At 38.8% G+C, this 26,237-nt stretch overlaps 2 protein-coding genes across 2 annotated transcripts in view; one reads left to right on the top strand and one right to left on the bottom strand.

The window, feature by feature from the left end:
* Positions 1-345: 345 nt before the first annotated feature.
* On the bottom strand, positions 346-2,178 carry sp9 (sp9 transcription factor). The gene is made up of 2 exons (XM_085374446.1): positions 2,158-2,178; positions 346-1,644 (listed from the first exon to the last, which is right to left on the bottom strand). Exons 1-2 carry the CDS (start codon positions 2,176-2,178, stop codon positions 346-348), a joined length of 1,320 nt encoding a protein of 439 aa, XP_085230572.1.
* Positions 2,179-5,590: 3,412 nt separating this feature from the next.
* Positions 5,591-26,237, top strand: part of LOC146616210 (obg-like ATPase 1) — a 44,572-nt gene continuing 23,925 nt past the window's right edge. The window contains exons 1-4 of the mRNA XM_085375153.1: positions 5,591-5,689; positions 5,809-5,900; positions 9,775-9,918; positions 11,958-12,085. Coding sequence (XP_085231279.1) covers positions 5,675-5,689; positions 5,809-5,900; positions 9,775-9,918; positions 11,958-12,085 — 379 coding nt within the window. The 5' untranslated portion in view covers positions 5,591-5,674. The remainder of the gene's footprint in view (positions 5,690-5,808; positions 5,901-9,774; positions 9,919-11,957; positions 12,086-26,237) is intronic.

Genomic DNA, 26,237 nt, shown 5'->3' on the forward strand with positions numbered 1-26,237 from the left:
TAACTCACATTGTCCAACCAAAGTTCAACAGGTTTCGCGCATTAGCAAACATCCATTTCATTTTCAAGCTGTCTCCCTCAAATTTTCCGAAGGCCTACAGTAAATCACTCTTTTTTTCTTTCTTTTCTTTTTTTTTTTTGTAAAGATGAATTTACGAATGAAATACTCGTCACGCCTGTGGAGAATATATTTTTTTTTAGATTTTGCTATCGCTTCTGGAAACATTTTCCCCTTTACTGTCCGTCAGATAAGACCCGTTTTCATTGCTGTGCAGTTTTTATTATTATTATTATTATTTTTTGTGTGTTTTTTGTTTTAATCTGGATTGATTTTTTGGGAGATGCCTCAGGGTTCGTCGTGAGGAGACGGATCCTTAACAGTAATTCTGGGGTTCACCCCTTCCAAAATAAGTTCTGGGGACTCGGACCTCGGGGTCTCCAGGTTACTGGTGTCGGTGTCACTGTCGCTTCCCTTTTTGCCTCCTCCACCTGCCGTGTGTGTTTTGATGTGCTTGCTCAAATGATCACTCCGCATAAAGCGCTTGTTACAAACCGGGCAAGCAAACCTTTTCTCGCCGGTGTGGGTGCGCAGATGTCTCTGGAGCTCGTCGGACCGAGTGAACCTTTTGCCACAGAAAAGCCAGTTGCAGACAAAAGGCCGCTCGCCGGTGTGCCATCTCAAATGCGCTTTGAGGTGAGACGTCTTTCCGTACACTTTACCGCAGCCGGGAATGTGGCAGCTGTGGAGTCCCTTTCTCCGCAGGCTGGCCCCGGCGGGTCCCAGCCGCTCAGCCTCCTGGCAGTTCGGGCAGTCGCATGTTGCTCTGCCAGAGTACCTCCTGGACGACCTCGAGGAGCTACTTATTCCTGAACTGCCCCCTGAAATCATGGCGTTGGCGGCAGAAGCGTCTGTGTAAGAGGGGATGACTGTTTTGAAACCGTCCTGCGTTAACAGGTGCTGGCTGGTGGACAGTAGGTGAGACGCAGAGGGGCTGATTCCAGTGGAGCTAAACGCCGAGTGGGTCAGCGAGGAGAAGTCCGGGTTGTAGCCACTGAGCTGGGAGTGGATAGCCTGCGGGGTGCCGGAGTGCAGAGAGGTCTGAAGGGTGCTCGCGGGGTTCTGGACATCGAGCCACGACCCGGGATTTGTGTGAACGTCCCACCACGAGGACGCACCATTGGTAACGTCACCGGAGATGGTTGAGTGGAACCCCGACTTGTACCACGACTCGTAGGGGTGCGCCATCCCCACGCGCGGGTACAGAGTCTCTGCTGATGTGTGGACTTTGGAGATAAAAGCTGACTGTCCAGATTCCTGGGTCGTGACGCTGGCGGAGTTGGAAAACAGACCGCTGTACTCTGTGGAAAACGCAGACGAGGTCGGGGAGGTGGAGGCTAAGCAAAAGGCGCTGTTGCTCGTGCCACTGGTCTGTGTTAGTCCTGTCGAAGCGCGGCTCGTCGCTACCGTGAAACCGGGCAGACTGGATCCTAAGTTGCAGCTGGAGGAGGATCTTTTCCACGGGTGAAATCCACCTTTCGAGAAAGCGCTGGAGTCAGGTAAAGTTGTAAGAGGACTGGTGTTGCCAATTTTGTTACAAGTTGCAGCCAGCATCGCTAGAGGTGTAGTTCCAAACCGTGGTTCTTCCTGGGTGGAAAAAAAAGAAACACACAAACACACAGACACACACACACACATGGGCTTAGAACAGAGAATAACAAACGAGAAAATGAGGAAAATCATTTCGCTTGGCTTGGAGAGCACTCAGCATACATGACTAAAATTAATTAAATACGACAAAATTTCATAACTTTACTGAAACGTCTTTGGAAGCGAATGAACCCGAGATTTTCTTCTTAAAGGCGTGTATGTGTACAGAGTGTGTAACATGTAAGCAAAGCAAGGTAAGAAATAAAAGTGTTCATCGAGTTTCTAAACATGTTAAGAAAATCTTTAAACGACTGCAAAGTTTCATCTCCATGTTTTATACGTTTTGTCCAAGATTAAAAGTTTTAATTGTAGTAACTGAGAAAATGATAAATTCTACCCGTGGAAAACACGCGTGTTTTGAAAAGCAACAAACACATCCCGCCGCACAGCAAAGTGAGCGGCGACAACTTTACGCGCAACTTCTGTGCTTGGACACAAAGTCAGACTCACCCCAAGTATAGACGTAGCCATATCCAGGGTCTGTGCTGTGATGAGAGGGTTCGCGATTTCAGTGCTGTATGGCTCCAATTTGTGTCAGATTTACCGTGTTGACTCAGGTCACACGGTTTCTCTCTTGGCTCGCAGCTCCCAACACTACCTAGTTGTAGCGAGCGTGTTCTTTGAAGTACAGCTGGCGAGGACGCGCAGCCAATCTGATAGCTGCATTCATGGCCGGGGTTTCAAGTCGGCCAATGAGAGAGCCGACCACAGACAGAAACACCAAAAACCCCGCCGTCAATCATCTGTTTGTGCAGCCTCCGGCCAGACTGTCATACAAGACACGATTTGGTGTTTTTTCTTTTTTTAAATGCATACAGTTATTTTTATGTATTCTCACACGAAGGCTCAATGTCTCCTTTCATTCCAGAATTGAGTTTTTTAACACGTCAGTTCTCCAAGAGGTAAGCGTTTCACTAATTCTCTAAGGCTTTTGTAGATTGCGGCTTCTAAGGTGCAGCTCCAGGTTTTCCCTTCTGATTTTTTTAAATATTCAGATCATGCGCAACACGTCATTGAGAAATTGTTGATTTAAGCGCAGTCTGTATGCTTGTGAAAGATAACTCGGAGATGGCTTTATCAGAGCGGTCTGCAGAAGTGCAAGCGCAAGTGCAAGCTGCTGCGTGTTAGGCACGGTGGGAAACGACTGGGGTTTTAAAGTGGTTGTGTTTATATTGGGAAATCAGAGACGGATTAAAGTTTAGCCAAGAAGTCCAGAAACAGGCCTGACAGCGCAGACCTCCAGACCTATTTATGAGCCTGCTGCATTCGAGTGACTTTATAGGTGAAGGAAAGCAGATTCATGCAAGACTCGCAATTAATCAGTTAACTTTTTTCCAGCCAAAATCTCCACTTATTTGTGCCTATGCTCGTGTTTGCGCGCGCCAGTGCCACACGCGTACCTCCCTGCCCACTTGTTGGGGGGTGGAGGGACGCAGGTGAGGGGTTAATTAAAAATGACAGCTCACCTGATAAGTGAAAGCAGTAGATCTGTTTTAAAAGACAAGTATTTTATAGTCGAGGAGGGGGGGAGAGAAGTTTCAGTATCCAGGAGATTCCTGTTGTAAGGCCGCCAGTCATCTCCATTAAACCGATTTATTAACGCGATGTCTTCATTGTAGCTGAGAAATAAATTTTTTTAACACCAGCCCAATCCCACATTTAATTAAATTGCGGACAATGAAGAGGATGCCGCGTTTCGCCAGTTTCTTCTTCTTCTTTTTATTATTATTATTCTCCTTTCTCTAAACTCGAGACTTTTATTTTTCTCCCTTTGAATATAACAATTCAATAAAGCCGCATATTTCATAGCTTGTTAAAAACGCTCAGGGATAATGGCATAATGTAAAATTGACCTGCTCTGATGTGAATCATCATCCTTTTAAAAGTTAAAGCAATTTTCCAGAGAAAGGCTTGACCGAAAGATGTGCATTACAGTATTCAAAACGCGCAAATAATGCTCTATTATAGAGTGTGAATGCTGCCAGTAAACACAGGCGCAATTTGTTCAAATACTCTTTTTTTTCCCTTCTTTTTTTTTTGCTTTAAAGCCCCACCTTTAGAAGGGTGAATAAAAATCAGTCTCATCAAACAGGCTACTTGGCGCTGCCAAGAAAATGGAATCATTTTTTGCAATCATGACAATTTGGCAGAGTGCTGTTAACAGTATTAAGCGTTTATTCTACATAAGCACAGTTTATTGTTGCTAAAGAAGTTAAACGAGTCTGAGGATTAAATGAAATTTAATGTAAGCGTTTATAATTTTTTTTCCTGCATGAAAAATATCTTCACCCTGCAATTAATTTCAGATTACCATTATTTCTTAGTTTTGTTTACTGTGTTTGTAATGAATTATATAGTTAAAATGAAATCTGCTATTGTTGTTCTTATATTAATATTTCTTCTTCTTCATAATAATAATAATAATGTATTACTATTATAATTATTCTGATGAGCAGTGTGACCGTTCACATTGCTCCTAACAAAGAAACGTGTGTAGGAATCACAAGACCCTTGTGCACTGATAAATGTTACCCACCTATATTTTTTATTTAAATGTACTAGTACAGAAATGTTTGTGTTAGTTCCATTAACCCAGGCTGATAAAATATGGGTGGTTTTTTCATAGCATGTTTATTTGGGACAAGAGGGGAGAACATGATCTTTCCTTGTCATTCAAAGGAAAATTCTGAGTTGAATCTGTAATTCTGGACTCCATTCGTGAGCACTTCTCTGTGGCAATTAGGAGCCTATTACAAGCCATTAGATTGATCAATGTACCTTAAACAATGGGAATGATTTATTTGGTCGAACAAAACGCTCTGCATCTATTGTGATGAGTCTAAGTGGGGGTGCATCCATCAACAAAAGATAAATGATTAATTCAGACCTATTCATTTAAATTCTTTCTACAAAGCCAGCCTCACTTGCCTCAAATCCAGATTATTAGAGCCTCATTTTCTGCATGTTAAACTAGACAGGCTGCTGGATGGGGCAATGGTTTTTGGTTGTGCCCCTGTGTGCTTTAATTTGTATTTCTGCAGCGGGAAGTTTATTTGAGGATGTTTAACTAATTGTTGTAATTTCGTGTGCTCATGTGGCTACACCTGTTTCTCTCAAAAGGGGGTTGAAGTGTAAACTGTGAGTGAAAAGGATGTTATACTTTACTTCTGTGGTGCTGAAGCTGTACATTTTTTTATCTGGGAAGTCCACTTGGATCACAATATCAGAGGAAGCCCAGTTTATAGAAAATAAATGGGTACAAATATGTCAATTTTATCCTTTTTTTGTTATTTTATGGCTTTTTTGTAAAATAAATGTATAGATAACGTGTTATATATTTTGCATGGATTTCAGTTGTGTGTTTTCCATGAATTCTTATTGTTATATTAGTGACAACTAAAGAGAGACCACAGTCAGAAAATAGATGGCATAAACTGAAGTGCATTGGGAAATTAACCACTTGACAATCAGCTTTTATTTCCATGGGAAGGTAACAAGCTATAAAACAAGGGAACAAGACAAATTTGAGCAAACCTTTGAGCACTGAGACCCACAATAATTACAACTTGTGGAAGCCCCAAGTTAGACGAGCACCAAGACTGGCGATGGAAATGTTCATTAGAAAAAGAAAAATCAAATCAGACAATACAGTCAAGCCTCTGAGAAGGAAAAAATCTGCTTTTAGTAGCCACTTTTCTTCAGCACTGTAGTGCTGATCTTATAGGAGCTCATCGACCTGCATCAATATTATCGACAGCTAAATTTGGAGGTGCAGGTCAGCTCGCCAGCTTACAGTGTCAACTTTCATTTCCAGGGGCTGCAGGTTCTATTTTGAGCGCAGCGAGTGATCTGCTTAAAGTGCAGTCGACTGGTTGCATTTGAGGACTTAGCTTAGCCCATTTTCCTTCAATGAATGAGCTTTTCTTATAGCTGTAGTGGAATTCAGTGGACTCTTCTAGTGTGAGAAATGGCTCCAAAAAAGGTGGGTTTTATTAAGGAACAGATTTGTTTAAAAAAAGGAAAAAACTATAGCATACCCTGTAGATTATGCAATGACAAGTGCTTTTCTGACTGCGTGCATTTCCACATTGTCTTGATTAGGGCAAGGGAGCTGATGCACTAAAGCCACCACCATTGATTGGAAGGTTTGGCACCTCGCTGAAAATAGGGATTGTTGGCCTGCCCAATGTTGGGTGAGTAAAACCTTATTTATACAGACAGGATGGGCTTCTCACTACATTTCATGTGCCCCATGTCTACTGTTGAACTGCACCAACTTGCTGTATGTAAGACAAGATGTAAGCTGCTGCATGACAAGTGCAGACAACTTCTACCTTTATTTCATTGTTCCATGAGAGTTTCTCCATGCATGCCTTGCTACATGGTGATAAAAATAAATAAATGAATAAATGGCACGATTTTAAATCTGCGTGCCAGAAAGAGCTGCTCCTTGGATAACTGTGGGAAACGTTTCTGTGTTCCTGAATAACCACAACAATGTTTGAAAAGCTCTTAAATTCCTGGAGCCACATGTGTCCCTACTAGCAGGGATCAAACTCCGCAAGAGGTTTTCAAACCAGGTCTTCCCTTGCATGCATCTTAACCCTCTCTCTCAGCTACCCATCCTTTCACAAAGGCTTCAGATGTTACCGTTGTTTCCTTTTTTGAATGTTACAGCAGAAAAGTGTTATAAGGGTAGACCTGGGGCGTCAAGCATCTGCAGCTCATAAAAACCCACGGTGATAAAAAAAAAAAAAAGGTTAAAGTTTGCATGCCTTTTGTTTCCTCAATGTCTGGATTTATGACTGCTGAATATTACTATTAAATCAGTGGAAAAAGTAGAAAAAATAAAAGAGCAACACCTTACATGTGGGAGCGTGCTGCATTTGAACTGAATGACAGCATGCAAAAAAAAAACCCCTGCATTCCTCTTACTGTCTACTATTGTTTCTGTCCTTTTACTGAATGAGGGAGTGGGGTTCTTGATTGGTTTTGAAAGCTCACTTATCGCTCTGCAAAGCCCATTGCTGGTCAAAGCTCAGTGTACGTCTCAGGCAGTCTGTGAGTCAAAAGGCTGACATCACGTTTCCATGTCACACCTGGTCAGACAAATCTTTTTTGTCAGCATCTACTACATCTAAGACCTTCAGCAACATCCGTGACATAGTGTAATAACAGTGCAGACCCCACCATGACTTCCCTGTAGGCCCCTTTGAGTTACAGAAAGGGCTACGGTGATACATCATGTTCCTTTTCAGCTGTCATGTTCTCATCACTTTGCCCCTCTGTGAAACTTTTTTTTTTCAGTAATTTTCAACAGAACAGTTGTTTTTTCGAGCAGTTTGGAAAGTTTTGGAAAACCAATGGCTTTTGGAAGGACATTGGAAACATTGTCCATGCTCTGTATTGTAATTAGTCAAATGAAAGTAAGCCTTACTGTTTTAGTTAAACTGTGGACAAGCTGGATTTCTTCTTCTGTTCTTTTCTTCTTCTTCTTTTTTAGCAGACACTTATTACTAGAGGGAGGAGATATTTATACAGAGCCTGTTTTCTGCAGCCATTTGTTCACATGTGGTGTGTATTGGTAGCTGTTTTGAAGATTATTGCACACCATCTCATCATCTCTCTAGTGCCCAATGTTTTCGTTTCTTACCCCAGCAAAACCACAATGTCTTCCTGGGTTAAGAAGTAGAACTCACTGAGGTTGCGGCCTGCCATACCACGTTTATGTCAAAGTACAACTTGTCAACCCTCCTATGGTTTCTTCCTGAATGAACTATGTTCAGATGCCAGCCAGCTGTTAGTTGGGTGTAACTGACCACTCTTCACACATGGGAAACTCGAGAGTGTGATTCAGCCAGCCTTTCAGCTATTCCTACACTTAGACCACAGCACATGCTCACTGTGTTTACTGCCATTCTCCTGCTCATAGGCTGGAAAAAAGTTTATTCTTGTCTGTTAAGGCTTAGAGAAACACACTATATGGTCTGCATAAAATCTCTTTCACTTCTCTTATGCTACCAATACACAGTATCTACCTTTTGCCTTATTCCGCAGCTCCATTTGACTTAGAAGGCAATGTAAAAACAAGACAATAACTGAATAATAACCTCAGATTGGTATGCCTTATATAAGCTATGCATTTTCAGCTGTTTTTATATAGTGAGTGGAGAAATTTGTCCAACTGTGTCATTATGACAATGAATAAGACCGTTTGCATGATGCTAGCCAAGATTATCAAGATTAAAAAGGCATTCAGACAGAAGAACTGACCAGTAGACTATCATGAGAGTCTTAACTTCTGATATGACTTGTTAAAACAAGCATCCATTGCTCAAAGCATGTATATCCTGCAGAGATATAAATCCTTGATATACACCAAGTTACATGTTTGCACCAATCAAGGTGGAACCTCCCCGCAAAAGAAAAAAAAAGTTAGTATGTCACCATGTGCATGTGCTTTTGTCTCCCCTTCTGGCAGTGAAGAAATTACAGAAACACTTCCATCAGAAACTTTTCCTGGATACTTGCTAGATTCCCCCCCCCACAGTCCTAGTTAGTGTAGCCTACCTTATCTCCATTGTTCCATTTCCACCACTTGTTGATTGGCTCAAACTGCACGTAGAAACTAAAGCTGCAATCAGCACCAGCGATGTCTAGGAAACAGTTTATTTAAAGGAAAGCGGAAGTGTATGAAATGTCTTTTTATGTTATATAAACACTGAACCTATGGCGCCTGATGCACCGCCTTTTGACACTTCTGACACCACCTGCCAAGCGAGAGAAAACATACCTCAAAGCCCATCGCACTACAGTTGGCATCACTTCAAGGAAACATAGCATTCAACCTGGAAAATGAGCTCCAGGTTTAAAACTCTAATATACTGTGAATTACCAGGATCCTTACCTTGCACTGATGGGCTTCACCAGCATTGTTGGACTAAAATCGAACTTGAATGAAAATGAAATTTAGATGTGAAAGTTACAAACTGTAGCTTTGACTTTATATTTACCAGATGATAAACATCCCTTAATATCCCTGTTCAAGTTCACATTTGGGCATTTTTTAATTTGAACACCAGTGACACATGCTATCTTTATTAAAAGATGTCTCATAATAACAATCCAGTGAGCAGCGAGAATCCTAGCCTATGCTAGCTAGTCATGAGATGTTTACCTTTAGCTCCGTAGCGGAGCTCTTTAACACATTTGTTTGAGTTACTGCACTTTAAATGTAAGTGTTAGTCTTTCACTAAAAAGATTGATTGATTTCATAGCTACAAATCTTGACTTCCTAGTTTCCATAACCCACCAGCTGAAAAAACACCCAAACTCTGGCTGCAAACTACTAATCTTCTTTTTGTTTTTTCTTTTACTTACTGTCACATCACCCTCAGATTTGCACTGCAGCAAGTGTGTGCATTGCTGTGCTGTTCTCTATATTAAGCATTAAAGTCTACACCTGAGAGATGTTTTATTGTTACTTTTCTTTTTTACCCAAGGTGACCCGGGAAAAGCTTCAAGTATGTTAGAAAATCAATCTAGCTTTATATAAGGAATTAATACATGCACTTTGGCAGTCTCAAGCAATTTCATGCCTATAGGACTTAACAAACAATAATTTCAATGTGAAGCACTGAGTGAGGGGATAAAGATGGAAAGTCCTGGATTATAGGTAACTGCCATGCCATCATTACTCTTAGACAGTCACCATTGTCTGTAGATTTTGAAGTACACTCGAGCTGCTTGTGCCATAGAAAATAAATCTCTCTGTGATCACAACATGAGGCTGCATTTTGTGAGTCCTGTTCAACAGCCAGTCGAATCCATTTACAGCAGATCTATTATGGGATTATCTAACCTTGTAATTGACGCAGGATTTTATATTCAAGAGCTCAAATATTCAGCCTGTTAGCGCAACCTTTTCTGCCTCGTGTGCAGATTAAAAAACAACAACTTCATTTTGCATAAATAACTGACATGTTTTAGGATCATGCTATTGAACCGCCAGACCCTACACAGCAGCACTTTTAGATGCCTTGACCTCACTGCTGTTTTTATTTTCAGTAAGTCAACCTTTTTCAACGTGCTGACAAAGAGTCAGGCTGCGGCTGAAAATTTCCCCTTCTGCACCATTGACCCAAATGAAAGCAGAGTGCCCATTCCAGATGAACGCTATGATTTCCTCTGCCAATTCCATAAACCTGCCAGGTATGAGGTCTCATCGTTCCCGTATTATTCACACTTCAGATCTGTAGTCTCTGACAGTCCCCTTGCTATAGGTATGAGAAAACGTATACCAATGTTGTTGACATGTAGCTGTGAGCTTTTAGATTGCTTCTCTGCTTCTTTCAAAGAAGAGCCAAAGCATCTTTCATCACCTGGTTATCATACATACTCATGGAAACTGCTTAAGCAGGTTCAATTCAGATTTCCTGCGCTATGTTGTATATTAGATATACCGTAGCCATATGCATAGATTACACTTTTTATTACTAATTATCCCTCTAACCACACAATTAAACCTCCCCACCTCTCACAAGGTCACGCAAATGATATTTTGCATGTTTCTTATTTAAAGAATATAATTTAAAAACAACCATAAGCATTTTGAATTGATTCTGAAAATTATTACCTGTGCATCTAAAAGCCTCATATATGTTATTCTTAAGTGCCATAGACCTGCAGTGTTGTTCAGATTATAACAAACGCATCAGTGAGCCATTCTGCTGTCATAACCTTCCAATCAACCAAATACCATTTATTAATTATGTCTTATATTTGGTCTTGTCTTAGTACTACTTTAAGTGTCTATTGGCAGTGAACATTGGACTACAATACCTTTAATAAGCTGTCATTAATACGCGTGTGTGATCCTTAAAATGAATCTGTTGTCACTTTTATATTAATGTCATTTACAGTACTGTGCAAAGGTCTTGGGCCACCCCTCATTACTTTATCTTTTGTTATAAAAATGAGAAATAGGTGCAAATGCAGCATATAAGATAAAAAAAAGAGTTTATATTACTCTAATGAGCTTGAAAGTCAATATTTGGTATGGCCAGCTTTATTCTTCTACACAGCTTTCTTGTAATTTCTTTAAGTACTGTTCCAGGCTTCTTGAAGGACATTCAAATCTCCTCTTTGGATGTTGGCTGTGTTTTGTTGTGTTTTCACACACTGCTTCAATAATGTTGAGGTCCATGGTCTGTGGAGGCCAATCTATGACGGTGTGTTTTTCTATCATGGCAGAGCCTCCACCGTGTTTGGTACTGCTGGATATGTACCTCAACAATTTCTCCCTTTCTTTTAAGTGGCTTCTTGATAGCCTTCCCTCTGAAGCCATTTCTGATGAGGCTTCTTTGGACAGTAGATAGATTAACTAAAGGGTATAGGGTAAATATGGTATAGGTTAACTATATTTCCCCACTAATATCTCTTTACCCACCACCTTATTAGTACAGAAAATAATATTTTATGCATGAAAAACTCTGTTCTCCTTGGAATCATTTTTAGAAATTGGAACAAATTGGAAGTTTTCGATTAACAAAATGCCTAAAGATTCCATTTAAAACTGGTTATTTGCTAAGTTGTCTGTTATGAATGAGCACAACACTGCTTCCTCCCTTGAGTCAGATGCTTTTTTATGTTTGAATGAATAATAGTGTCAGGTGGCTTTATAAGCAAAAAAAAAAATCATTCCTCTGAAAAGGGTCAGATATATAGTCTGGACTGAAAATGAGTGAAAAGCAGCCAAAAACCTTTAGAAAGTGAAGAACTATGACTCGAGTCAACTGTAACAAAAAATAGAAGAAAGTCTGGCTCGTTTGAGGCAACACATGAAAAATCAGAGGTAGCTCAAGACTTTAGCACAGCACTGTAAAAAATTAATAAAGTAAAATCTAGAAAAATAGTTTACTCTTACTCTGAAATGTGGGTAGATCCTGCTTTTTAGTGACTTGCGACTTGAATAACATTGTCATTGTAACATTATTATAATCTGATACTTTGTCTGCCTCGTACTACACCATCAGCTTTCAAATTTCACAGCACTTTATATTATATTGTAGTAGAAAACAGCAACACATCAACCAGGACATCCCCCCCTCCTGTGATCCATTAACCTGAGTGTACTTCATATTGAATTGTATTGGACTGAAGCACAAAAATATGTTGTTTCCATTTTCATCTGAATTATCTGACTGTTTCCTTTTTTTTCTTTATTTATTTTATTGCTTCTTTGGTTGCAGCAAAATCCCAGCTTTTCTTAATGTTGTTGACATTGCTGGTCTGGTGAAAGGTGCTCATGCTGGCCAAGGCCTGGGAAATGCCTTCCTGTCCCACATCAACGCCTGTGATGGCATCTTCCACATGACACGTGAGTATATATGTGCATATACATATAAATATATTTGGGATTTCGTCATTAGGAAATCATAAAATACTTAATATATAATATTTCATAGTAGTGCTAAAACAGTTGCACGGGCAACATTTGTTAATACCAGGACTCCAAAACCAGACATCTGAAAGCAGCAGTTTTAGTGGAGTTTTGCTAGCGGGGCATCTTGTGTGGTCGGTGCCAAGATGAACATACCAGTCAGAATTAATGAAGTCAGGCCAAACCTCACATTCCTACTGGGAGGCTCCCTCAATGAGAATCACAGTAGTGGGGAGTGCCTGGTTTCGACTTCACACAATCAGTAGCATATTCTGAGGGCTGGAAACATCACAGGAATGTTGAGAAGGAGCGCTCCTTATTATTGTAACATGATCCCTAATGCCACTTTTGATTAGGTTTGGTTACAGAAGAGGTAAGTAAGTTATTAATAAATAAAATCTATGAAATTTTGTCCTTTCTTTGTTTGTTTAAAGAAAACCCAGTAAATCTATTCTAATCTATTGTCACCTATATCTAATGTCACTAATGATGTTGTTTATTTGCTATGATTCTAAACGCTGCCTGCTGCTACTGTGAAAGTGCAAATGTAATTATCTCATCAAATTATTCCCAGTCTGGCCCTCAGCGAGACAGCCTTCAAACCACTTTCTAAGTCTTCTCCTGCCTCCAGTTCTTCTGTGTCTCTGACATGGTCTTTGTCTTAGACAATTAAAGTGTTACACGCTAGAATAATTCAAATTACAGCAACTGAAATGAATGCAGAGGCCCCATTTAAAAATAGCTGAATTTCTTTGCTGATTGTATGCTGTTATTGACTTTCCCACTGTGTGAAAGGAGCTCTGATTAAAGTCGGCTGTGACAGGCACAGCGCAGACAGACAGAAAGGGTTAAGATTAAGGCCATTTTTCTATATTGTTCCTAGTTGTCTCTGTGTATCACTGGCAAACATATTACTTCTGTTTCAGTGCAGTTTTCAAACAGCATTGCTGCATGGTGACTCTGTAGTATGTGAGACGTGGAGCTAGCAGACCACCTGCTGTAACTTAGTAATGATTTACAGAATGGATGAGACGTGTCAGGTGAGGTTAACTTTTGTCAGCTCAGTTTTTATGGACTTTTTCTGGAATCACAGGCATATAATCCTTTTGTTTTTTTTGCTCTTACAATAAATCTGTTGGTCTGCTACTGATGAACTCACCCTTTGGTTTCCTATATATATCTATATATCTATCTATATATATATATAGATATATAGATATATACTGTATATACTATATATTTTTTTGTTTTAATTTTTAGCAAATCAAAGGAAAAAGACAGAATTAATTCTGCTCCCAAGGACTCTTTTGGATATTCCTCCATGCCACTTACTGCTGTCCAAGAGACACATCACTGAACCACACCATTGTAGTCATGGACATATTACTTTATTATGCAAAAAAATCCATACTAGTCTATTTACAAACAACCTTATGCACTGATATAAAGATAATATAGATAATAGATAATCACTTTTATCATCTTAGAAAGTGGTTTGTTCCACATGCGTGTATATTCAGTTCTGTTTACACCTCTTCACAAGTTTTTGGAGTTCTTACCACAACTTGCTGATTTGGGGCTGAATTTCTTTGAACTAACTGCAGTTTGTTCAGTACAGTGAATATTAAAACATTACTAACTCCCAAAATGAAAGTATCACATGTACAAGGTATTGAAAAGAAAAGATACAGACAGCACTGAAAGAGATACTGACAGAGATGACAGTAATCAACAGATGATAATGCAATCCAATCATCTGATATCGAGGCACTGAGCACCACAAACAGAACTACAAGAAGCCTGAGGGTTCAGCTGCAGTCAGTGCTCTGCAGTGCCAACTGAGGCAAAGTGTAGATGAAGCAGTGGATGTTTTGGAGCCAATGCTGCAGGAGCTAAAAGATGGGGAAGGCTAAAATGGCCTGTGTATGTTATAGCTACTACAGTTTCCCAATATAGCCGAGGGCTAGATTGTTGAACGCTTTCCTTGGTGAAAACATAAACTGGCAGCAGAACTGAGGATGCAGCTAATGTTTACGGTGCAAGCTGCTGTGTGTTCATGAGCATGCTAAGTGGCCACAGACAAATAAGCTAAAATAGGACTGTTTCATTTTTAATAAACAATATGGCATATCCTGATAAAACTGTAGTTTTTAGCAAATGTTACACAAACAAGTTTAAATAGTGCTTTTATTGGAGATTGCTTTCATGTCTGTTCAGGAGTCATTTATTTATTCATGCAGTGTTTAGCAGAGCTAAAGTGGTGTCACTCAATGCATAGCTGTGACTCATAGGTTAAATTAGACACTCTGCTATCTACACTCACTGACCGCTTTGTTCAAATGCTCGTTAATGGCAATATCTAATCATCCAATGACATGTCAGCAGTGTAATGCATTTAGGCATGTAGACATGTTCAAGATGACCCGCTGAAGTTCAAACTGAGCATCAGAATGGGAAAGAAAGTTGATTTAAGTGAATTTGGTTGTGGCATGGTTGTTGTACATAGTGTCTGAGCATAGGGAGAAGAATCACAGCTTACAGTAATTTCTAATGTGAGCTTCAGTAGATTTTCTTAGTTTACATGCTGTGATCAGCTGACCTGCTGCTCTTTGTGGATTTACACAACTGAGTTCAACAAGATGTCAGCAGCTTCACGAGCTATCCTGGCTGATTTCCATCTCATACACGGACACTGACACTATATATTTTTTATACTATCTTTATACTAGACAGTGCGAAGTTGGTATAATGTTGGAATTCAGTGAATTAATCTAAGTAACATCATTTTAAATGCAGATTATTCTCTGCTACACTCTATGTAACCTAACTCTGACCATGAACATCACAGCCACTGTGTGCCAGTCCAACACTATACTAACACAAAGTTAGTATAGTGTGGTTTGTTTTGCAGAATAAAAGACATCACACACAGATCCAATATGTGATAAAATTATGAGATTACATGTAAGCTTTAAATTTGCAGTTTATTAAGCATCACTGAGCAGTCCTTACCTTTTAATCTCTTCTTCCTTTCCTGTCTTTTCTTAAATCTTTCTTTATCTCTGAGTGAAGTTATCTCACATTCTTTGCTTTGGAGACCTGACAGGACATTGGGTAAAAAATAAACACAGAAGCAACATGGGATTTTTTTCTCCAATGTCCCTTGTGGGTTTCCATACTTTTCACTTCCTGTGAAATATAGCAGTTGGACCTTTAGCTATCAACACACTGTGCAACAAACTGCACACAAACAGTTTGTGTGTTTGCTGATGTTTTTTGAGCTGATAGAAACATTGAACATTTGAAATTACCTCCCACTTAAAAAAGTCACTCCCTTCATGCTTCCTCCTTCCTGTATTAGTGATTAAGCCTGGTGGTGGTTTTATAGTATATGGGATATTTGGGCTACTCAGTATCAACTGAGCATTGCTTAAATGTCACAGCCTACCTGAGTATTCCTGTCGATTATGTCCATCTTGTTATGACCACAGAGTACCCATTCACTGATCGCTGCCTCCAGCAGGATAGCGTGCCATGTCACAAAGCTCAGATCATTTCAAACTGGTTTCTTGAACATGAAAAGAAATTCACTGCAGTCAGATGACCTCCACAGACACCAGATCTCAATCCAATAAAGACCCTTTTAAGCACTTTGAGGTCAGGGAGAGTAGAAAAGCGCTATATAGGAATGAGTCCATTTACCTTTGGGATGTGATAGAACAGGAGCCTCTCATTACGTATGTGCAACCAACAAATCTGCAAAACTGTGTGATGCTGTCATGACAACATGGACTAAAATCTGTTTCCAGGACCTTAATATATATGTATATATATATATATATATATATATATATATATATATATATATATATATATATATATATATATATATATATATATATATATATATATATATATGACCTGGATGAGTGTGAACCTACACAAAGATATATCACTTTAAAAACAACAACAATAAAAACATATATTTTGCATCTTATTTTAAACAGCATGACCAGATTGTTGTCATTTTTGTGAGCTGTATATTAGTAATACTTTCATGGGTTATATGTGGTTAAAACGACCCAAAGTTGGGCCAAATGTAAAAACTAGATCCACACGCAAAACCAACTCTTTTGTTTCTAGTCACACAAAGAAGACAAACATTCCTGACAATCGGAAATAGAAATCGAAAGCTTCTCTGTGTGTGTCTGTGTGTGTGTGTCTTCAACTATCTGTTCTGGCATACCATTGTTTCCCACTCTTGTGAAGTCCCTGGAAACAATGTGGTTTGTTTCACAAGTTAACCATTAAACATACCCGCTTTTGTTTTGTAATTATATCTATCTGGTGTTAAGCAGACTGCAATGCTGAAGCCACTGCTTTTATATAGCTTGATTATATGGTTGTGAGGAATCGCACTTTTTTGTGCCTGGAGTGGTATGTTTTGGGGTTTTTTGGAATTAGCACAAGAGTTTATATAGACACTATAGAGAGAGATTAATCAAGAAAAAAGGTCAGTGCAGTTTAATGATCGGCCTGAACCTAATGAAACTTTAAATATCAGAACAATTTTCTGTCTGGTCTTATTTTGCCGTATTTCCTTGTCTGTTAAGGGCTATAACTGTAACTTTTTCCAGGCTGTAGTAAAAACGTATTTTCCTTTGATTTTGGGTCCGCACATTATGAATATTTTTCTTCCCCTAATACCTTTGAAAAGGCTGTTTAAACGGAGGATTTGCTTTCAACAATGCCTTCCAAAATCTATTAGAGCACACGGTGACATCCTGAAAGCCGATTCTGCTGAATGCACGCCGTTTCCTGGTCTCCCAACAAAATACTTTGCAGTCTAACTGTTCCCAGCCCTTTTGCACTGACTGGAAAGTGTTTGGATCGTTACTGTCTGTGACAAGACACAGACATGTTCTACTTCATCTACTCCTCTGTTCCCCGCTATAACTCTGCCAGCCCACCTGGCCTTATTCCCAGATGTTTGGTTTCCAGCAATTAGATGTTTGAATGCTCACACAGTGCCCCACATCACTGCAGGAAACCTCTAGTTCACTTCTAATGAAGACTTATTTATGGTTGCACGGCACTCGGGAAGAATCTAGCCTAAAGATACCGGGTGCATTTAATCTTCAGGGACTTTCTTTGGTTGTGAGCAGCAGACTGGAAAGTAGCTGTTATTTTTGGCAACTTTTCTTTTACTGTGATAGCGATGCTTTCAGCACCTGAATTCCTGGTTAAGTTGAGGTTTTCCTACTGCCTGAAGGTTCAGTTTAAACATTTAGAAAAATAAAGTCGATCAATCAAATGAGATCTTAGTTATGATAGCAGTGTAGATGTTACATAGCTGTGGCCTTTGTGGAGCTGATGTTGTCTATTAATTTGTAAGTTATCGTTTGATGCCATGCTAGTAGTAATTAGTTAGCATCTGCAGAGTGTTGTTGGCAAATCAAAACATACAATAACATCAGCGTGTATATTGGGAAGTTGTGAAGAACAATTTTAGCAGTTCTATTCATAGCTGTTTTTTTTTTTGTGGTGTTACAAAAGTAAAAATGTATTCATTAAAAAATAAACATGAATGTTTTGAAAAAAATCTTCAAAGTATTGAAGAAAACTGGATAGCTCACAAAACATATGATAAAGAAAAGCTTTTTTTTTCTATGAGCTTCCACAGGCATTTGGGTTTTTGACCTTAAAACATGAACATGAACATTACTGCACTTCTCCAGTTAAGACTGCCAGCCATTTATAAGTCAGCACATATAAATGGGATAAAAAATATCATATGACACTTCTTGACTTTCCAGATGCTACTGGAAAAAGGAAATTCTAAGGTTTGTGATGGTTAGAAAAATCTCGTTTACTGTTCAATTTCCTCCTTAACATTTGCTAAGGAGGAAATTGAACAGTAAGAAATGTTAAAGAGGAAAACTGACATTACAGACCAGTGTGCATCATGTAATGAATGAAGAAATTGCAGTTTGGCCATTACGCTAAAGGAACAGCGCTTCCTGGCTCTGATATATCCTCTTCTGGTTGTTTTTCAAGCTCAAAGTTAGAACCAAAGTTAAGACTCCCCGGCCAAGAAATAATCCAGCACTAATATCCCTGAATTTCATGTTTTTGATTGGATTAAAAACACAAGATACCATGTTTTCATTCGTAGGATTTAGTTGAGCAGGTAAAGTAGATTTTGGTTCCGTTTGGCAGAGCCAGGAAATGGCTTTTCCTTGCTAACAGTCTGTATGCTATGCTGCTTTATATTTACACAGTTGGTGCTGTTTGAGACATGTACAGATCTTTGCATCTACTGCAACCTTTACTAGAAAAAAGTTGATAAAGTCTGTACACATTGCAAACTAGATGCACAGTTAATGCACTGCGAATCAGAGCTTAGTTAGAGACCAATAACCAATGAACTTCTTTAATTCTGAGGATAAGTCATGTACTTAGTTTGAAGTCTTAGACACCTGGAAAACATAATTTATACTGCTGTTGTATAATCTGCAACTCACCGAGTGCAATATTACAAAGGCACTGGGTGGACTCCAAACTAGCTTGCATGAATGTAATAATTTTGTTAAGTCTATTAAAAATGTAATATTCATGATGTAAGACTAAATTCCTTAATTTCTTTTGTTTTTTAGACTTTGAAGGTGCAGGTCAAATCATCGTTTATTGGGCTATAATGTAAGGTGTAAGTATATTCATATATAGCTGATAATGTAAGTTTGAATTTTAAGCAGGAGCAGGTTGGATTATTCCAACCTATTGTAAGTGAAGGTAAAAGGTAAAGACAAATGAAGGGCAAGTTAGTTAAAAGAATCAGGAATTCATCAAAAACTTTGGGAGAGCTTTTATCTATTTCAGTTGTGGGTGGTGGAAGTTCTGGGATTCAAATCAAAATACCTTAAAAGTGACAAGATCTACAAAAAGTTGATGATTTAAAGACATTCTTTGCCTTCACTGACTTCCACATGAGTCACCCTTATCTGATGAATTCATGAAGGCAGGCGATGGCAGGTTAGTGAGACGTTTGTGTTTGTTTATTGCATCGTTCAGACGTCATCCCACACTTTGCTTAATGCTCGCAGTGAAAAAATCAAACCGATTGTTTAGCTACAGGCACTACAAGCAAACTGGATCAGCTATTCAGACAGAGATGATTTATGGCTGACTTGCCTCCCCACAGACGCCAGTAATGGCTGTTCTCCAAGAATTCAGCCCTATCACTCACCAGCTCACAAATTCTTAAACTTGACTAACGTCCAATAGACGTCACCTGGCCCAGCGTGCTCACCGTGTATGATGTTGTCAGCCGCTCAGTTGCAAAATCTTCTGTTGAACTAAATTAACTTTCAAAAGCTTTGGTTGTTTTTCTAAAAGCAATTTTAATTTTGTTAGCAGCCTTTTGTTAATAAAATAATGAAAAACACAGTGAAAACATGTACACATCGTGCAACATTACAGCACAAATACATAAACAAGTGTCCTGATTAATGTGTTACATGTGGTCTCTTGTCCAAAAAATAACTAAAAGTACACAAACTAGGGTATGTAATTGAGTTTATTTAGCTAATAGTAAACATATGCAGTAAAACTATTTTGTTTTTAGAGTAATATCTTTTATTTTCTTTCATGTCAAGGTGTATTTTCCCCCCCTTATCAGAACAAGTAAAGCAACAATATGTGAGTCAGCTTTAATATTGAAAGCATTTGTGAATTAATACTTCCAGACTTGCCTTTCCCATGGAAAATAAAAAAATAACCATATAAATTCATTATGAAACATCGAGTCCTGATTAACAATTAAACAGCAGGGGGATGTAGCTTTTAGCAAACATTACAAAAACATAAGCATACGGCATTTTGGTGGGAATTTTTTTAAATTTATAGCAGTAGCATCATGAACATTTGGAACTCTGTTAACAGTGTGTGGGCCAACGTAGGCAAATGCAGAGGAAGTAATAAAAAGATACAAAGATAAACATTAAAAGAAAATACATATTTTTGTCTTTTTTAGTGATTTTCCCCCTTTTTCCTATAAGCTATGCTAAACAGTAAAATGAGCGTAATGAGTCCAGTCATGTTCTCACTAGCTTAGAAAATGTCAAATCATCAATGGCGCGTAATATAAACAGACTAAGAGAATCTCAGTGTGCTAACACTCAATATTGAAAAGCATTAAACTAGATAATATTCTTTATTGGAAATCATTGCAAAGGCTCGAGAATGCTTGTGAAAATTACCATAAGTGAGCATAAGCTCCAGTGCAAGTGGAATTGGCAAACTGTCCTGTTGTCTGATAAATCACTTTTATATAAAATCAATTTTATATAACATTATGAAAAACAAAAAACAGGCAAACAAAACAAAACAAATTAACAAAAAAAACATTTTAAGGACAAATCATTGTAAAACTTAGGGGACGTCTACAACGGAACCATTGTTTTGTAGCTGAAAGTTGGTTGCTGAGGAAAATTTCAACCTCCAGTTGCCTAGGCAACCTTGTATTTACAGTCTTGTCAAATGTTGATCCAGGGTATCCTTCACTATCACTGTCACTTTATTGGTTTCCCTCAGAGTTGACAGAAGTCTAACCGGGGACCTGTCCATAAGTTGCCAAAAGTCAGCGACTTTCTGTGTTCTCTGGTCACCACATCGCTGAGAATTTATTCCAGTGTGGAGGCCCCTTCACGCCTGAATTATTTTTCTACAGTAAATTTATGTAGAGCCTATGATACAGCCTGTACAAGTGGTAGAAGCCTTTAACAGCATTTATACCTTTAAGGGCCTCCTTAGATTTCTAGGGAAGTGCACAACAGCTTGAGTTTGGGAGTAATGTTACACAGAAGTATACATTCCCTGTTAGGCATTGTAGATGATAAACAAAGCAATTTAAAGCTGAAAACTACACAGTAAAAGCAAATCAGATGTAATTTTGGCACATTAAAACAAGTTGCGTATAGGATTAAAATCAAAGTCTACACAGTGTTGTATTCAGATTAAATAGTTTACAAGGAGAAAATGATCTACTTTCCTCGCCATTCTTTTGCAATGATTCACCTTGTACAGCCGCCTTGCTGTGTCCTGCCACCTGCCTTTCTTTCTATTCACTGGTAAAAAGTAATAATTGTTCATTTAAACTGGTGATAAAAAAAAAAATTCCTGACATGTATGCGAATCTTTGCTTTTCTAAGCTGTTGTTTTAACCAATACTCAAACTTTAAAATCTCCACCATTTAGTTGCCGTGGGATCGTCCTCCTTTTGTGTGTTTTCAGGCTGTGTCGAGGTGCTGTCACAGCATTTAAATGAGCATTTTGCTTCAGCGAGAATGAAGAGTTTTTGTCAGCCTCCACTCATCATGGATGATTAGAGAAAAATGTCTACCCATCTTGACTGGAGATCGCCACAGCTCCAGATAACATGCTCGGTGATTGAAGGTCGCAATATTTTGAATTCTAATGGGCCTGCAAGATGAATTGCCTGAAATAGACTGTAGAATCTTCCTGCTTCCTCCCCATGCCCCCCTTGCCTGTCCGCTGTGAAAAGAACCACTGGGAATGGCAAGGCCCGATGATCATAGAATTATTGGATGGTGATTCTAAACCCTTCAAAAGGGAGTTGCTATGGAGATCTCGTTCCAAACTGTGAAATGATTCACCTTTGAAAGGCTGGAGGGCCTGAAAGCTGAACACATCATTGTTCAGGTGGCGGTTGGTTAGGAAATTGCTGGTGTCTGTGCAATCAGCGGCACTATAGTAGTTAGGGATCTAAAAAGGTTTGTTCTCTGAATGATGTGGGACAACAGTGGTCTGCATATGACAGTTCCTTTCAATCAAGGCACTCTCACGCTCAGCGGTTTAACAAAATGAATGAAATGACAGAGGTTAAGCTAATGATAAGTGAATTAATACCGTTGTTTCTGTCTGTAGTCAGTTCGGGAGAACAGACTACCCACAACATTCAGTTTTCAGCTGCACACGGATCAGACATGTCTGAACGACTTTTCCCTACACATATATACTTTTTCACTCTGTGATATGAAACCTGGTGGAAAGATGCACTTTTAAAACTCAGTTTACCATTAGATTTTTCAGCTGTCAGTAGATTACATAGGAACTGGAGGCACTCTGTGAGGTACAGATATTCATACTATTGAGGACTATGATCTATTTTTAGCTGGAATCATGTAGAAAACATGAGTATATCTCTGAAGGGCTACAACCCACTATTTTCAGAAATCAAACTGCTTTTTAGCAGCCAGTGTATTTGCCGTAATTGATATTGGCTGAGAAACAAGGCAGAATCTTCCACAAACTCTGTTACTGAAGCCATGTGCTACAGATATGGCTGTCAGTTTCATGCATCTTAAAAAGAATGTCAAGAAGATATCTCCTGAATGAACATAAATACCCGTATGTGTATTGCCTGTGTTTTTATGTCGGGAAGACATCCATAATGTGCTTTTCCTGACAGACTCATAAAATAGCTTTTACTGCTCTAAATACCAGGAGAATTGCGGCACTGAGTTTGCATGAACATTTTAAGAGCAGCATGAGGAATGCAAGTTCTTCAGATGTGCTCTTACCTATCTTGCATGTGAAAACATGCACAGGAAGTTAGAAGTCAATGAATACTGTAATTTGACTGAATTATGTTGACCACATATCCTCCCAGGTAGCAACATCAGAGGAAGCAGCTCAATCAGTATTGATCTTGACTTGACTCAGATGACTTTCTCGTCTGTGTACCTGGCAGATAAGTATTGTTGTTGTGTTAAACTTGGTATTTGTGAATTTTGTTGATGTGAAGTTTTGAAGAAAAAAAAAAAAAGGTTTCTTCTGTTATTTTGGGGGGTTTTTTGGTTTTGTCTTCTTAAATACTTTTCATTTATAAATATCACTTTGAGTTCTATCTTCTGCAGTGCTGCTGTAATTTTACAGAGTTTAGCCTGATCCCTAATCAAGCCATTGAACACTGCACAACCTCTAGAGACTAATCCTTTTGTTCTGTCAATAAAGGAGCACCTGTTAATGGTCTTTTCATAATGTACACCATTTAAAAAGAAGCAATAAAACTGAACTGCGAGACAAACCTGACTCCTGAAAGTTGGCCTTTCCAACCTCTTCTTTCTTTTTTTGTGTGTTTTTACTGTCTTGCATGTGGTTTTGTGTGGCGCCACAGTTTCATAAGGGCTGTCTTCACTGAGCCCTGCCCCGACCCATTTTTTTAAAGGCTAATTGTGGAGATTGCCCCATCAGATTTCCCTCCTTTCTTTCACTTTGTGCATTTGTTGCCGGGCTCTAAGCCTTGAATGGGAAGGCAGTAGAGTAGATGCAAATGTTAAATTAGGCGAGATTAATTAAAGCAAATTATTTTGGAATATGCGGTAGTCAGCAGAGAGTGGCAGTTGATGACTAAATAGTGAGTGATCAGCTGCTCTCCTTCCTCGAAAGCTTGTTTGAATTTACTTTTTTATTAACATATATAACAATAGTTTAAACATTGTTAATTACTTAAGACATTAAAAAAATGGGCTTACTTTAGGCATATAGGAACATACATGCATTTTAATGCTTTAATTAAAACCTACACCAGCCAAGACTGGATGTATCTTTGTAAACTTCTATGCTCTAATTAATATGTGCAAAATTAAGGAACAGTTTCCCTCTGCTACACAGTGCAAAACTGTACATCATGATTGTTTATAATGTATGTATATTCTTGCAGCTAACAAAATGATTACATTGCATTATATTTTCTGAGTTCATGCAGACACAATAGCAAATTTTCATTCAATCAGTGCTGAACAGGGAGATGGTAAATTGGAGCAGCAAAACAATAATTCCACTGATTAGCCCCTTTCTGTGTGGCGTAAGTGAACTGTTTATACTGTGGAGTACCTCTGCAAGAGGAGAGGAACCAAAACAGCCTGATTAGGCAAAGAGTAATTGAATAAGTTCATTTCACCATGAGGACAACGCACAGGATGACAGCTTGCACAAAAGTCTACAGCTTCTGTTGACTTGCATGGCTAATAAGATGTTGCTTTTTTTTTTGGTTGTCTATCATTTTCTTGTAGAGCTTGATTGCAAAAGTTTGCTTTTATGGAAAACCAAGGATTTATGGCTCCTTAACACAGTGAAAGATATAATATTCTGCGTGTACAGAGGTTTTGGTAAAAGTCAGCATAAAATGTGAAAAAGCTCATTACTGGTATCAGAGGAACTGGTTCTTATTTGTCAAGTTTATAAAGCAGCATTGTGAGGCTGTACTCTGACATAATGTTGCTCTAAGCTAACAATCGTAACAGTTGTAATGCTAGTTTGAATGCTTTACAGGTATGATGTTTACAGTGTAGCCGTCTAGTTGTAACAATGTAAACTGTGGGGCAGGAGAGAAGCTCAATTGCCAACTTTCATTTGCTCTCCAAAAAGGTCATTGGAGCATGCAACCTAGCATAAAACCTTCCAATACAAATACTTAATATGCATATAACTTAATTTTCCTCATCATGTTTTACTACGTTTTTCTTTTTTAATTTAAAATGCAAGAACAAGGCAGATGGAACCATGGGAAATCAGAATATTTCATCAAAAATAAAATCAGTGTAGAACATTTACTTTAAAAAAAACAAACTACTGAGCACCATTTTAGCTACTTTTCTATTATTACCTACTCGGATCCACTCGGCACAGTTCGCCAGAGTTTTCAGGTTTTCCATTAGGTAATAGTACCTGGTATCACATACTTTCTGGTACCTGCTCGACCGGGATCCCAAGTGATCCAAGCAGGTGTTAAAATGTGACATGGTCAGACTGCGTGCCACCGATTGGCTAGTCAGTAGCGTCACTCGATGACTCATGAGAGCGTCTCATTCACAAAAATCAAAACCAACATTTTTGAAACTGGGCAACAAGAGAAATGGCTACAAATAATAAAACCGTGGTCCCTGAGTCTGACAAAAGAGCAGCACCAGATATATTCTCGACCACTGTTAAAGCGTTCATGTCGCATATTAATTACATTAATATCCGAGTCGATCCGTGGCGAGTCGGTCCAAGTAGGTACTAATGAAAAAGGGGGTTTTCAAGATGACGTTTGGCCCTATTACCTATTCTGACTTATAACATAAAAAGTGGCCGCGCAAGAGTTTTAACTCTTAATTGTTTATTAAATATTAGAAAAAAAATATTTAGACTGTTGGTGCCACTCCGTGCCCTTCCTCTGGACACACCCATGCGTAGGTGGCAATAAGATATAATGCGTCTGTTTACTTGGTGTACTTAACAAAGACATCAATTTGTTTTAATTTTAAAGTTCAAACTAAACAAACTTCTCTTTAGGAGCCTCTCAAGTGATCTACATGCGTCACATATGGTGATGTTTCATTGTACAGATAGACCTGAAACTCAGGTATGCTGTTGCTCATCATAGCTATGAATCATCCATATTTCCCATATATGTGACTGTTAGAACTTGTTGAGATTTTATCTCAAAGGGCCCTTCCTGTCGACAGTTCTCCACACATTCAGGTGTCAAAATATGAATATTGATTGTTGATAAAGTTTGGTAAATATACACATTCCAAACATCACTCACCTGACAGCCACTTCCTTGTTGAATGATATGGGATTCCTATTATGCTTCAGTGAAACCTCACGAGTTGCTGTTGTTGACTGATATATGACAATGTGTGCAGCTACAGTGGGGCAAAAAAGTATTTAGTCAGCCACCGATTGTGCAAGTTCCCCCACCTAAAATGATGACAGAGGTCAGTAATTTGCACCAGAGGTACACTTCAACTGTGAGAGACAGAATGTGAAAAAAAAAAATCCATGAATCCACATGGTAGGATTTGTAAAGAATTTATTCGTAAATCAGGGTGGAAAATAAGTATTTGGTCAATAACAAAAATACAACTCAAGACTTTGTAACATAACCTTTGTTGGCAATAACAGAGGTCAAACGTTTACTATAGGTCTTTACCAGGTTTGCACACACAGTAGCTGGTATTTTGGCCCATTCCTCCATGCAGATCTTCTCGAGAGCAGTGATGTTTTGGGGCTGTCGCCG

Source organism: Diplotaxodon limnothrissa, linkage group LG16 (genome assembly GCF_057381915.1).
Source record: "Diplotaxodon limnothrissa isolate DT_005_m linkage group LG16, D_limnothrissa_male_GT1.1, whole genome shotgun sequence".
In the NCBI taxonomy this organism is placed as follows: Eukaryota; Metazoa; Chordata; class Actinopteri; order Cichliformes; family Cichlidae; genus Diplotaxodon; species Diplotaxodon limnothrissa.

What these genes read in the sequence shown, in the direction of transcription:
- sp9 (XM_085374446.1), bottom strand. Translation starts at nt 2,178, where the DNA reads ATGGCTACGTCTATACTTGGG. An exon ending in TGGCTACGTCTATACTTGGG is followed by an intron (nt 1,645 to 2,157) that starts GTGAGTCTGACT and finishes TTTTCCACCCAG; the next exon opens with GAAGAACCACGGTTTGGAAC.